Below are 15,102 nucleotides of genomic sequence, written 5' to 3'. Positions count from 1 at the left end.
AGGAGCAGTGTGTCTGAGCAGGAAGGTGACTCTTATGCTTCAGTTAGACCTTTACCTGTAGTTGACCTTCTGTATTGTCTCTAGGCACAATGATGTGCTGTTCATAGCTGTTCATCAGCTGCATGAATGGTTGAGATGTTCTCGAGTGATAAATGTTAAGGACACGCTCAGAATGTGAAGAATGATCACTAAAACTAAAACTTCTGTAGAGGGAAAACATCCATTAACACTTCTGTCAGCGGGCTACGCTGTGGAATGTTATAATGATTTAAGTCTATTATTTCCTGGCCTATTTTTGACACCACTAAATCAACTATATTGTCTCAATTAAAATAATACATTTTATATTCAATTTTCTTTTTGTGTTAATTTTAGACCTATACTCTTAGTATATAGACTGTGGTCCTTCATTACATCACAAGTTCATCATATTTAAAAAAAAAAAAATCATGACAGATACAGTATTTGTACAGAATCTGCCTGAAAAAACTGTTGTGACTTTAATAACTGATTGTTTCCATGGTTCTTGGTTGGTTTGGTTTTGTGCTGCATTTCAATTTTGTGGTCCCAGCCAAAAGAAAAATGAGACCAAGAATCTTCATTTATGCTAGCAGCTCCTGTACTTAAACATACTGATGCTTCGAGATTAATGCTAAAGTTAGCATGCTAACATGCTCACAATGACAATCATGCTGATGTTTAACAGGTGTGATATTTTCCATGTCACCCTCTTAGTTTAACATGTTAGCACGCTTACATTCACTACTTAACACAAAATAGCTGTATTTTGGCTGATGGGTACAAACCAGATCTAAAAGAAAAGTGTTGATGGTGCTCGAGGAGGATAAACCTACAAAAACGATATCTTTCGGCAACTTAGGGACAGTAGAAACCAGTTGTGAACATAACCGGTGAATGTAAGTCTAATATTCACTTCAATTTTACTTTATCTTTTTGGTTTTTACTAATTCCTGAGGAAAATACGTAGCTCTTTAGCTGTAAATGCTGCATTATTATATATAATATACATCATATTCACCAGCTAGCTAGCGGCTAACAGTGTCCGTCGGCTGTTCGGTGGTGAGACGGTACAGTACAGTGGGTTTTTAGAGCGTTTTCTCTGGATACATCTTCCTGTAGTGGCCGAAGGAGCATATGACAATGAACAAAAACGGTAGAGTTGCAGCTAAACAATGACCTGAAACTTACTATAAAGCTCCGCAAGATACAGACTCAGACTGATAATTCTCTGTAGGTTCATCGATAAGAACGACCCCATTCATATTGTGAAATTGTTTTTGCATTGTTGTTTGATAGACAGTGTTTAAAAAGAAAATCTGTTACATCCGCTTTAAGATCAACAAAGTTAACAAATCATCATATATGTGATATAATTTAAATCTAAAATATTCTGCATCTTAGTCAGTGAATCAGCAACGTCATTAGGATTTATACAACAGTTAGTTCCGACCAAGTAATTTGATTGGACGAGAGGTATTCCATGCGAGCTGATATAAAGTACAACAGCACTGGGACTTTTAACTACATGTATCACTCCGCTTCACAGGTGTTCTATCAACCACTAATCAGCGTTACATCAACGGTCGTTATCTATCTTACATTGTGACAAACTTTGCAAAGATGAAAATATTTCCAGAAATAACATTTAAATTAAATGGTGTCTGGTCGTCAGAAGAGGATGAAGGGAAGAAGCCTGGATAGTTCAGCATACACCTGAGGTAACGTGTAGACAAAGTAGCAAGCTAGTGTGCACTGTGCAGGTCAGGAAAATGTTTATATTGTCGCTCAGAAGTCCAGTACCAGTCCAGTTGCGGAACTGTTTGGGTTGGCGTTGCTGAATAAATTATGAAATAAACAAACAAATCACAATCTGTTGTTTTCCTATTTAACTAATATGGCGCTCGCTGCTTTTGTTGTATAAACGCAGTATCACAATCGAGGTCGTGCTGTTGTACTGAATATCAGGCTGTGATTCGGTGCGGCCTCGTACCGAAGGCAGTACAACATTACTCCCTCTCGTGATAGTGCTTTATCATTCTCTACTGCTAACCATGAATATTGGTATAAAATTTCATGGCAGTCCACCACGACACATTATGACAAGTGTGTGATTAAAAAAAGACAACAAAAACACAGGTGTTTACCTAAGAACTCTGCATTCTGTGTTATTTAAGGAAAACGTGTTTTGCCAGAGCTTTACAACAATGAAGGAGATTTGGCTCTGCACACAGACATATGGAACAACTGCACGGAGAGGAAAGAAGGCAAATCCCATCTTCTCTCAGGGTGGCTGTTAAGGATACAGGTATGGGATCTACTTGTGCTTTGTTTTCCATCTATCATGAGGCCATTAGTGCCTCCTGTCATCATGAGCTGCCCCCTGGTGAAGACTTGATCCTGGGCAGCAGGGCTGGCCTCAACCCAGCGTCTCTCTCTGTTTACCTTTTAGAAGCTAAGTCATGTCATGTCTTTAATGTCTAATCTGGACAAAGGCAAGCTAACGGATTAATGAATGTCATGACTGCAGCTCAAGAACAGACACATTTAGAAGCTGTTTTCCACTAACTTATGCAGTAGTGCTGGAGAAGCAGTTTCATTTCTCATCTTTCATGGCCCGGGAAATGATATCAGAATTTTCTATGGTTTAAAAGAATTTGTGTCCAAACACAAATGATAAATTTTTGTCTTGATATTTTGCAGGACACTTCTTCACCATGGGAGGAATGTGAGTGAAATCCAAGAATAACAAAGTATAAAAAGACTGCTGTGTTTGTTTCTATAGTTACACCCTGTGGTGTGTGCCCCCTTTTTATTCTTGGCTGGTCAAGTGAGGAGGGCAAGATTTATTTAGAGGATGTAATGAAAAGTGTGATACAGAATGCCTGGATGCAAATGGCATGTCTGCTATTTGGCCCACACTTAGGGAAAGGTTGCTGAGAGGTTCATAGTGTTGTCCTAAAAGCATTATCATGTCCAGTAAAGAGAGGAACTCTTTCAGAATAATAACTCAAGTTTAGAGAGAGATTCATTGATCATAGGCACTTTTTTAAAACCGCGCTCAACTTGATAAGATTTGTCCTTATATGTAGCAATATACCATCATTACATCGTTGGCAGTAAAATGTAAAAATGTCAGAAATTTCAAGCTCTGCAGGAGAAACAACTGTGAAAATGTTTGAGCAATGCGCACAGATCGCTTCATCGAGTGTCAGGCCCAACTCAAAAGATGACCCATAAAAGGCTACTAGGTATTTTTATCTTAACATGACCTTGTGCACCATACTGAGTACACATTCTCACATTCTCACTGCATCCAGTATGACGGCTTGATGTCTCCATGCTGCGCTTTGTCAGTATCAAAGTATTTTATTCTTACAAGATAAAACTTGATGTGTTGTTATAACTACATTTTAAATTTTCTATATTAGCTTATGAAAAAAAAGCACAGCATCCTGCATTAAATATCTTGAATTGCACACTGACACAACTGAAAGGGGATTTCAGTGGTTGATAGCACATGTTTTAAATCCTAGCCAGCAACTAATATGAGCTCAGCAACTACAACTTAAAGAGCACTCACTTGACATGGGCACTTGAGCAGAATTTTTGCCTGTGTTGTTTTTTCTCTGCTTGTGAGAGACCAAACAGTGTCCATACACCTGTCCTGCCAGCTGATGCCAGGTTATTGTCCCTCAGTGTGTGACTAATTGCCACTCCGGTGCCGAGGTGTCCCTCTCACACGACCTCAGGCAGCCTGACTCGTGAACACAGCACAAAAGCTCTTTCATGTGTATTGTCTTATTTTGCTGATAACAATAATCATCTTTAATTTTTTTGTTAATTGTTAGTAACTCCTAGGTCTAGGTAAGAGTATTTAATAAAATATATTTAATCTAGATTCTCTCTAATACCACAAATTGAAGATATCTATCATGATCATAGTACATTTCTACATTTCATTTTTTAACTGATAACTGTAAGAGTTACACACTGGGTTAGTAAAGGAGTGCCGAGTTGCCAGCTTTGACCTTGACAGGGAGACTGATGGAACTGTAATAAGGGCTGTCTTTTTCATTCACATAGTTCCCACCCTTGAAGAACCCTCCATCTCCATCGAAGCATTTGATATTATCCAGAAGAATTGTTGGTAATTGCTTAATTCATTCGACTTGAATGCACAGCAGGGTCAAACATATCTTTATTCATATATTTACCTATTAGAGGGCCCATGCACTCAAAAACGCTTTAAGTTAATTTACACAGTAATTTTCTAAATTAAATCTTGAAAAGATCAAGGAATGATCAGTTGTCATACTTCTAAATTCATTTTATAAATAATATGAAGACCACTAAAGCATATCTATTTACTCTATTTACTTAGCACAGATTTCACTAAATTAGGTTAAATAAGTTTTTGCACAGACTTTTACTCCCCAATTTATTTTCTTTGAACCAAGGGGAGAAGGGTGGGTGTTGGCTGGGGTAGCACTTTCACAGTCTTGTCCAATGGTCTTTCTTAAATTAGCTATGGGGGCAGGAAGCTCCCTCCCTGTGCTGACAGAAGGAGGAGCCTGCGCCTGTCACTGTCTACTGTTTCATTATTACCTGCAGAGCCCTGCAGCATTCACCACACTTGTGTGTCTGTGTGACCACACAGAAACAGAGAGAGACAGAGGGGACAGACTCCAAGGCCCAAACCATCAGAAAGAAGTTTCTTCTTTGATGCTTTTTCCCAACTTGGGAGAGTAATCTGTCTGCTACTGCTGACTTGTAAAAGAAATTGCAAGGCAACTAGCAGTGGACATGGCCGGTTGTCTGCAAAGTTGCCAGCTTTGTAAAAAGTGGGCATATTTGAGATGCCTGCTTGTGACGTTTTCTCTCAGCTTTTCTCTTGCCTCAGTAGATGCAGAGCCATTTGACCCAGCTCACCTCTATCACCACAGATCTGGACCTAATGAAGACAACATCATCATTGCTAACAATGGGATCAGAGTGCCCTTTGGGAGGTCTGTGTATCTGGACCCTGTGAATGACCTGGTAACAGAGGTGCAGCCCGGTGACCGCTGCCACATCACAGTTTTGGACAATGACCCATTGGCCCAGAAACCTGGGATGCTGAGCCCTAAAAAGTTCCCCTGCTCATTTGGACTGGATGAAGTGAAATACACTCATTTTGGATCTCGGAGCCCCAGCAAGGATCGTGTGAAGCTGCAGCTTCGTTACGACTCCCAAACGGACACAGTTATTATCCCTTTCATGCTGGAGGTGGAGGTGGTTTTCCAGCAGCTTGAGATCCTCACCAGGAATATGCCTCTTAATGTAGAAAAGCTCAATGGTGACAGTACCCCTATTGACAAAAAAGCTCTGGAGTTTTCCTTTGAGGACGGTGTCACACAGTGTAAGATCACCACTCTGGTCGGCGCTGGAGGTCTTCCCAGGTATGGCACTCTTTTAAATAACCCCACCAATGGCCAAATGATTGACTGTGATGAGTTTGTGAAACAGGGTATTCGCTACAAGCACACTGCTAAAACAAACTCACCAAACAGAGACTATATTCCAATGATGGTGGAGCTGCAAGATAATGAAGGCAACACTATAATGCAAGAGCATTTCCAAATGATGGTTAGAATCAGAGAGGGTTCAGAGAATACTGCTCCTAAACCCAGCTTTGTAGCCATGATGATGATGGAGGTTGATCAGTTTGTGATGACGGCTATTACAAGCGACATGCTGGCTGCTGAAGATGTTGAATCTGACCCAGATGATTTAATCTTCAACATTACTTCACCTCTGAGCCCTCAGCAGGGTTATATCATCAGTACAGACGATCAGAACCTGCCCATCACCTCCTTCTATCAGAGAGACATCAAAGATCTTAAAATAGCCTATAAACCACCCTCAGAGGACTCAGAAGTAGAGAGGATTTTCCAGCTAGAGTTTGAAATCGTAGACACTGATGGTGCTGTGTCCGATACATTTGCTTTTATGATTGTGGTGAAGCCTATGAATACCATGGCTCCTGTAGCAACCAAAAATACAGGGCAGCTATTGTTTGAAGGACAATCCCGAGCACTCTCCAGCTCCCAGAATTTAGAGATTAGTGATGAGGATAACCTAGAAGATGTCAGAATCACTGTTGTCGATGGCTTAAAGCATGGAGACCTGACCGTGCTCGGAGCTCGCAGGAAATTCTTTACACCTGCCGATCTAGATGCCGGCATTGTGGTGTACCAGCATGATGGCAGCGATACTTATAGCGACAACATTATTTTTAGAATGAGTGATGGCAGTAATGAAGTGGAGTTTTTGTTCCCTATCACTATTGCTCCCACTGATGACGAGCCCCCTATTATCAATGCTAACACTGGTCTGGTGCTTTTCAAGAATGAAGTCATGCAGATCTCTCCTTTCATCCTGAGTGCAACAGATATCGATTCAGAAGACTCCACCATAAAGTTTATCTTAGAGGCACCCTACTCCACTGTTGGGGAGCTACTACTAAGGCAAGTTGAGCTTCCATCTGACCCATCTCTCTGGAAGTTCAGTGAGACAGATGAGATGTTTGAGCAGGTGGTGACTGAGTGGTTTCAGCAGGATATTCTCGATGGAAAGCTTTTCTATCATCACATCGGACCCCATAGCACTACCACTGTCATTGATCAGTTTGTGTTTCGTGTTCAAGATGATAATGACCCACCTAATCAATCAGGTGAGCACATGTTCACTATCAAAATCCTCCCTGTTGATGACCTTCCCCCAGAGCTTTGTCCAGGCACCACCCTTCACATGACAGTCCAGGAGTATGAGCTGACAAGTTTCAAGAAGAAATTCTTGTGTTATAGTGATTTAGATTCAGATGACAGGGACCTCAAGTATACCATCACTAAGTCCCCAACTGACACAGATGAGAACAATCCAGCCCCCTTAGGTGAAATTGTACTGACTGACAGCCCTGACACTGTAATTATAGAGTTCACACAGGCCCAGGTTAATCACCACAAAGTAGCTTACAAGCCTCCAGACCAGGAGCTGGGCATCACTCCAAAAGTGGCTCAGTTCACATTCATTGTGGAAGACACAGCTGGTAACACAGCAGATGGACTATTCACCATTTTCCTACAGCCAGTTGACAACAAGCCCCCACTTATTACCAACACAGGTTTCACTGTTATGGAAAGAAGTACATACATCATTACTAGGATGGAGCTACATGCCACTGACACAGATACAGATGATGAAAATATAATCTTTACTGTGACCCAGATTCCTCGGTATGGGCATTTGCAGTACTTGGGTATCGACATGTCAAATGGTGAAACGTTTGTGCTTGAGGACATCGCAAATGGCCGCTTAAGTTACATACATGGTGGAGAAGAATCCCTCAGTGATGTTATCAAGCTTGACGTCAGTGATGGTTACCATGACATACCAATCACCATCAAAATCACCATTGAGCCCGTCGATGATGAAACCCCCACAATTATGCTCCCAGCTGGTCTGCTCGGAGCATCCATCGATGTACTGGAGAATGGAGCAACAGAGATTACAAGCAACGTCATTCAGGGCCATGATGAAGACACAGATGACCTCATGCTCACTTTTATTGTAGAAGAACCTCCCAGGCTGGGTGAAATCCTGGTTAACGGTGCTCCCGCTGAGAGATTTACCCAGGAGGACATAATTAACGGGGTGGTCGTGTATGCTCATACATCTGGCGAAATTGGACCGGTCAGAAAACATGACTCCTTTAACCTAACTCTATCTGATTTGTCAGATCAGTGGGTCGTTGGTGGCAATAATGTCCAGGGTGTGACAGTCCACGTCACCATCCTTCCTGTTGACAGCATTCCACCTATTGTAAGTGTTGGAGAGCAGTTTGTTGTCGTGGAAGGGGAGAAAAATGTCATAACTCTGGACCACATTCAAGCTGAAGATATTGACACAGACAATGACGATATCCTATGCACCATCATTGTCCAACCAACATCTGGTTATGTGGAAAACATCTCCCCAGCCACAGGTTCTGAGAAATCCAGGGCAGGGACAGCCATAACTGCCTTTAGCATTAAAGATATTGCCCTCGGTCATATCCACTATGTCCAAAGCATCCACAAAGGTGTTGAACCATTGGAAGATCGTTACACCTTCCGTTGTTCAGATGGTATTAACTTCTCCGAACGCCACTTCTTCCCTATAGTCATCATACCAGCCAATGATGAGAAGCCTGAAATTTTTATTCGTGAGTTTGTGGTAATGGAGGGCATGAGTCTGGTAATTGATACACCAATTCTGAATGCAGCTGATGCTGACATCCCTGGGGATGAGCTGCACTTTGAGATTATCAAAAACCCCAAGCATGGTACAATAGTTCAGCAGCTCAGCACTGGCACCATTCCTGTGGATAAATTCAACTTGGAACAAATCAAAGAGACATCCAACATTGTCTATGAACACGATGACTCCGAGACCAAAGAAGATAGCTTTGAAGTCAGACTCTCAGATGGAAAACATAAAGTTGAAAAAACAGTTCTTATCATGGTTATTCCTGTTGATGATGAGACACCAAGGATGGCTATAAACGATGGCCTTGATGTGGAGATTGGAGAGACAAAAGTCATCAGCAATAGGATTTTACAGGCCACAGATCTTGACTCTGAAGACAAAGACCTAACGTATGTTGTGCGCTATGGCCCTGGCCAAGGGTACCTCCAGCGAATCAGCAAGTTTGGTGACGTTTTAGGTAACATCACCCTGGGGATGAACTTCACACAGGACGAAATAGACAAACAGCTCATTCAATATGTACACACAGGCCAGGAGGGAATCCGTGACCTGCTGAAATTTGATGTAACAGATGGTATCAATCCCCTTATTGACCGTTACTTTTACATCAACATCGGAAGCATTGACATGGTCTTCCCAGATGTTATCAACAAAGGTGTGACTCTCAAGGAAGGAGGGAAAGTCACTCTCACCACTGACCTCCTCAGCACCACTGATATCAACAGTCCTGATGAATACCTCATCTTTAGCATCACAAGAGCACCTAGCAAAGGCCACTTAGAGAGCACTGACCACCCAGATGTTCCCATTTCCACCTTCACGCAACTGCAGCTTGCTGGCAACAAGATCTACTACATCCACACTTCTGATGATGAGATGAAAATGGACAGCTTTGAGTTCGAAGTAACAGATGGTTACAATCCTGTCTTCCGAACCTTCAGAGTGTCCATCACTGATGTAGATAATAAGAAGCCTGTCCTGACTATAAACAGGCTGGTTGTGGAAGAGGGAGAAACCAAGCTCATCACACCGTTTGAATTGACAGCTGAGGATTCAGACACCCCAGACAACCTGTTGCGCTTCATAGTCACCCAGGTACCAGTGCACGGACAGCTGCTTTTCAACAATACCCAACCAATCTCAACCTTTACCAAGCAGGACCTGAATGAGAACCTTATCAGCTATAAGCACGATGGCACTGAGACCAATGAAGACAGCTTCTCCTTCACTGTCACTGATGGCACACATACAGATTTTTATGTCTTTCCTGACACTTTGTATGAGACACGCAAACCCCAGATGATGACCATTCACATCAACACAGTGGACAATGGTGTGCCCCAGATTGTGGTCAATAAAGCTGCACCCTCACTGAAGGTCCTCCAAACAGGCCACCTGGGCTTTGTGATCACCAGCAAGGCCCTTCGATCAGAGGATCGTGACAGTCCCCAGAAGGCCCTGAAATACATCGTGGCTGAGGCTCCTCTACATGGTTTCATCATGAACACTGCCCTGGGCAATGACAGCATCAAAACCTTCTCACAAGGTAAGCTTATATCACAGTATTAATCTTTTAACAGGGTTTTGAACATTTAAGCTGTATTAATCATATCAGCTTTATTAGATGATAATATCATATAATAATATCGTCTTAAGGATCATTATCATGCAACACTGACACGAAGTGAGTTTTTTCTGCCATAATAGAAAATTATGAATTATTGATGAACAAAATAAGACCTTTCTTATTGGTATCAAAGATAAGAAATGTGTGACGAATAATGATTAGTTGTGGATGTATATAATAAAAAAGTTAAGATACTGCATTAAGATGCCATGCATATATAATGAATTTATTTATTATATAATTATACTAAAAATACTTATATTAGTGACACTAATATGGCTGCAACTAATAGTAATAATAATCATCATCATCATTAACTGCAGGATAGGTTAGGATATTTGTAATAGGATTTTACTAACTGATAAAACTTTTAGACTTTGCCTAAAACAATCCTGAATGCTTTGTATCAAATGTCCTCTGTGGCCCATATTTCTTTGCAGCTTAAGGGCTGTAACTAAAACCTTGTTAAAGTGGCTTAGTCGTCACAGTTATCTTACCAAAGGTTTTCAGCTACCACTCAATCTCTCTATATTTGTCATACCAACAGCTGATATCAATGACATGAAGATCTGTTATGTGCTGTTGGATGGGAGCAACGCCACAAGTGATATCTTCTACTTCACAGTTGAAGACAATGGTAAGAACCCTTTCAAATTTCATACTTCTGTGCACTGACACCAAACTGGGGCCCATTACCAAGGAATCATTTGCCCGAAGGCTTTCCACAGACTTTATCTGTCTTTTTTAATGGCTTCTTAAAATTGAAACTTCCTGCTCTCTGTCAATCACCCAAGTGTTTGCATCACAAAGACTTAAGGCAGTTGGCCATGACTGACACCCAGTACAGAGCCGCCAACTCTTTTCACCCCACTGGAAAGGGTAGCAGGTTTAAAGGAAAGAGGTCAAATGAGACTTAAGCCAAACACTGACTGTTGGCTGGTAAAAGTGAAAGAGATGGGACTACCACATGCTCTAAACTTTATTGTTAATGAACAATAGGGCCCATTCCCTCAGGGTGCTTCTCAGAGCTTCCAAATGTCCCCTTTCATTGTCGGTTTGAAGTGACACTGTGAAATGTGTAAAGGTTTTCATGATAAGAGGTTCCATTTATACTTTCTTCTTGGAATCATTCTCACAATAACAAAAAATATGTTTTGGTTTGGCTGCGTAAATATCATTGCCTGCAAGTGCGTAAAAACTGAAAAGGGATGATATTTTGCGACTGTCATGATTTAAACAATTCTGGATATTTCTACGGAAACCTGGTCAATGATATTTGAGGAAGAGATATCAAAGAGATTCAAAATTTATGATCAACATCCAGTATGGTCCTCTACATTACAGATAAGATCATACCTTTCTTTCTCAGCTTACATTTTAACTCTGTGTTTTTACTGAAGATTAAATTTCCTTATGGCCCGCTGTCATATGAGCCTCACTTTTAAAATATTATTAATATCTACTGGTTTAACATGAAAATCTGGTGGTTTGCTCATTTTAAAATATCTGCATCTCTTTCTAATTCTTTATCATAAAGAATTCTCTTAAATGAACAACGTTTGCATGGTACATGGCGATGAGTTACAGTATAATGTATAAGCTCTGCAGCTTGTCACCGCTGACTCTTCCGTAGATTTACTCGAACAGTATTACAAATATAGCAAATGCAAAGCAATAAAATGCAACAGGTGTCCTTTGCTCTTTTAGCATCAGCTATTAAATACCAAATAACATTTGGAAAAGGCAATCAATGGAAGAAGGAAAGTTTAGTCTATAATTATGTTGGATCGGGGGTCATGTTAAAGCTAATACCACCATTACCATCAGTGAGAAGGCAGGACCAGGAAGATGTGAGCTTTTACCAAATTACTGTCTTTTGTCAGTAAAGTGAAGCCACATTTTAGCCTCAACTGCACGCCTACAAATTAACTCCTTCCCCAAACTGTAAGTGAAGCAGGTGATAATTAATTTTTATTGAGGGTCAGCAGTTCTGGAATTTCTTGGAATAGCCATTATTAATCTATAATGTTCACCAATATCCTTATTAATATTTCTTTACCTTACATTTGTGACCGATTAATCTGCCTTAAGCAAAGCTGGTTGGCATTCCTGTCTCTAAGTAAAGGTTTAACCACAGGAAGAGAACAAGGGCTTCAATTAGCTCAACAGTCCTTTTTCTGTTTGCTTTGCCACTTTGTCTAAGCTTCCAGCCAACTCAGCTGAACCAGGTGCAGTGGGGCAAGCTTGGACACAAAACAAAACCATGTTTCTGCGTGACCACGGTTCACATGTAAAGGGCACAGACAAGGCCTTCAGCTCACACCACTGTATACAGTATATGTAATTAATAGCATCTGCATATATTATTCCACAGAACAGATAAACTGGTTATACACTCAGGATCACACATATACATAGACAGACGGACACACACACACACACACACACACACACACACACACACACACACACACACACACACACACACACACACACACACACATCTGGAAAAAAGATCAAATAGCAGATAAAAGTGGGATGAGCCAACCGGTGAATCACTAATGTGAAGTTTTGAAGAGGTGACTGCTGGGAGGGGAGGTGGAATTATCCTGGACATGTAGGGACATGTAGGTGGGGAGGATGCTGATGGTCAACCTATCTGCTTATAGATCTAAGTAGGTGAGCTATTTATGCGGGAAGGAAATCTCTAGGTCAGAAGTAATTTGCTCCTAATTCCACTACCTCTGTTAGGCATACTAACTAGTTTACATACTAGTTTAGTTTAGTTGGTCTGACAAAGAGAGACAGAAACAAAAAAGTAAACTGGTATTAGATCGAAACAGAGGTCTCTTCCTAAAGGAGAACTGATCACAATGATATAATGGGCTGTAAACCTCCTTTGTAAACAGTAGTGTTTTTTGTTATTTTTGCCCTGAATTAAGTTTAATCATTGTGTTTCCTAGACGTAGCATTCTATAACAATTTACTTAAGTTGGTATGTCAAACACAGCTTGAGTGTGATCTCACGTCAGGGCATACTCCTCAGATGCACTGATATGGTCAGCTGCTTAAGGGTCTTAGTAGCCTTTAAAAGGTACCTGCCACTACATGTACTGCACTGAGGCTTCTTTACACACTTACACACACACACACACACAACACACACACACACACACACACACACACACATACACACACAAATCATTAACATATCCTCATGGATTAGTGTGGCATAATTTATAAATCTTTCAGGCTCAAATGTTGCCAGCATGCATGTGTGTAACTGCAGATACAGGACATTAAGATCTTAATCAGAGATTTTAAGGTGCCAAGTGTGAGGCAAGAACAGCTTGTGTGTGGCCAGGCACAGCTGAAGTGTGGCTGTCGTAATTGTGTAACAAGTGTGTCTCAGTAAGAGGTCAGGAGTGGACATTTAGTTTAATGCCGGGAGTCTCAGTGTGGACTTGCTGGTCAGTTGTTAAATTCCAAACTCTGGAGAAGAAAGTGAGTTCTGACGAGTCAGGACACATCAATCAGTCTTTTAAACTTCTCACCTCTTTGCAGAAATGTGTCAGACATGCATAAATCCTTAACAGCAGAAATATGCAAAACAGAATGATCAGATATAGTATGACATAAGATAAAGAAAAACCCAACAATGGATAAACCTGTGGAAGCTGCAATTTAGAATAATGTGGTGTTCTTGGGATTGTGTTCAGCTAAAGAAATTAATGAAGTCAAACTAAGTGGGTACTCCCAGTCTGGAAAATATGAGTCTATATACAGCCCTAAATACAGAGAAAATTAGGGCATCTGGCAAACTGCTAAAAAACAAAATGAAATCACATTACATCCAACAGGTGTGGTCATCTACTTTATTATTTAGAATGACTTATGAATTCTCGCAAAAATAGTAGAATAACAAACTTAAACCTCCAGTAATGATGTGGCAGTGACCTCAAAAACAAACTGTAGTTCAACTTGGGTCATTCTTGCTGTCTGCTGGGAATTTCTATGGGAAAAGCAATAACCTGTGTGCAAGTGACCAGGTCAGAAACTCCCTACAGCCATTCAAAGTGTGGGACACTGAGGCAATAAATACTTGTTTTTACAAGTGGATACACAGCTTTCGTATATCCTTGTCCAACAGGCATGGGCCCAGTGAGCCACAGGCTAAGAGAAGAAACCCTTACTTTACTTACTGTCAGACGTGTTGGGACATCTGTAGCTTTATGTTTGTGTCTAAGTCTAGGGACTGGTGCGATATGTATATGTCAGATCTTTAGACTTTTGAGTGTATTGGTCTGCCTATTCTTGCCAGTCTTAGGTGCAAGATAGTCTTAGATTACATTGCAACACTAATCAAACTCTCCTGATAAAGAAATGAGACGAAAAAGAACAGAGCCTCCGCATTCAGATAAGTCGAATCAGTCTCTTTTTCCAATAGCAACACTATAGTCTTCCAGCTCTGGAGAGGGATCATAGACCCCAGTGGGCTGAGTGTTATGTGATCATTCAGAGCCGTGAGAGGAATGCACTTCCTTGGAGACTCCAGACTCCAGGGCCACAGACAGAGCAGGGCCTGGAAGTGCAGTGGTATCCCGAGCAGACAGGTGTGTATGTGAGAAGGAAGGCTAAAGGGGGGATCCCCTTTCAAAGCCATCCGTCACCCCACTCCAAGCTCTGCAGAAATCCAACCCATTCTCAGATAGCCCGATAACCCCCAGACTTCCACTGCGGAGGTACCCACTCTGGAGGGGCATTTCCCCACGGGGTGCAATAATACCAATAAAGAGAAAAGGAATAAAACAGAGCTGCAAAATGTGAATTTGACTGTGTGTACTATAGTTAGACTTTAGCCATTTTTCTTCAATACAGTGGGTGTATTCTCCTGTACAGTAGGACTGCATGCTGATTGACAGAGCCATGTTACACCCCCACTTCCTAACTGTGTTTTGGGATCTTACATGTCACCCGTGTCAACAGTCACCAAGAGATTTACTGGCTAATGGTGCCACAGTCAGGGTCCCCTGTGACTAGAAGAAGCTGAGGCCTCTCAGTCCCCCTCCACCACACCCCACTCTGTGTTCTCACTCTCCGTCCTTCCCTTCCTCTATGACCCCTTCTGGTATCGCTATTCTTTTTCTTTAGTGTGTTCATCTCTTTAC

At 41.3% G+C, this 15,102-nt stretch overlaps 1 protein-coding gene across 1 annotated transcript in view; it reads left to right on the top strand.

Annotated features, from left to right (window-relative positions):
- The first annotated feature begins 4,800 nt into the window (after positions 1-4,800).
- The window catches only part of frem3 (Fras1 related extracellular matrix 3), a 30,359-nt gene continuing 20,057 nt past the window's right edge, over positions 4,801-15,102 (top strand). The window contains exons 1-2 of the mRNA XM_056371978.1: positions 4,801-9,853; positions 10,482-10,571. Coding sequence (XP_056227953.1) covers positions 4,825-9,853; positions 10,482-10,571 — 5,119 coding nt within the window. The 5' untranslated portion in view covers positions 4,801-4,824. The remainder of the gene's footprint in view (positions 9,854-10,481; positions 10,572-15,102) is intronic.

Source organism: Seriola aureovittata, chromosome 3 (genome assembly GCF_021018895.1).
Source record: "Seriola aureovittata isolate HTS-2021-v1 ecotype China chromosome 3, ASM2101889v1, whole genome shotgun sequence".
NCBI lineage: Eukaryota > Metazoa > Chordata > Actinopteri > Carangiformes > Carangidae > Seriola > Seriola aureovittata.
Note: the sequence above shows the minus strand (reverse complement) of the source record. Positions and strands in the feature narration are given on the sequence as shown.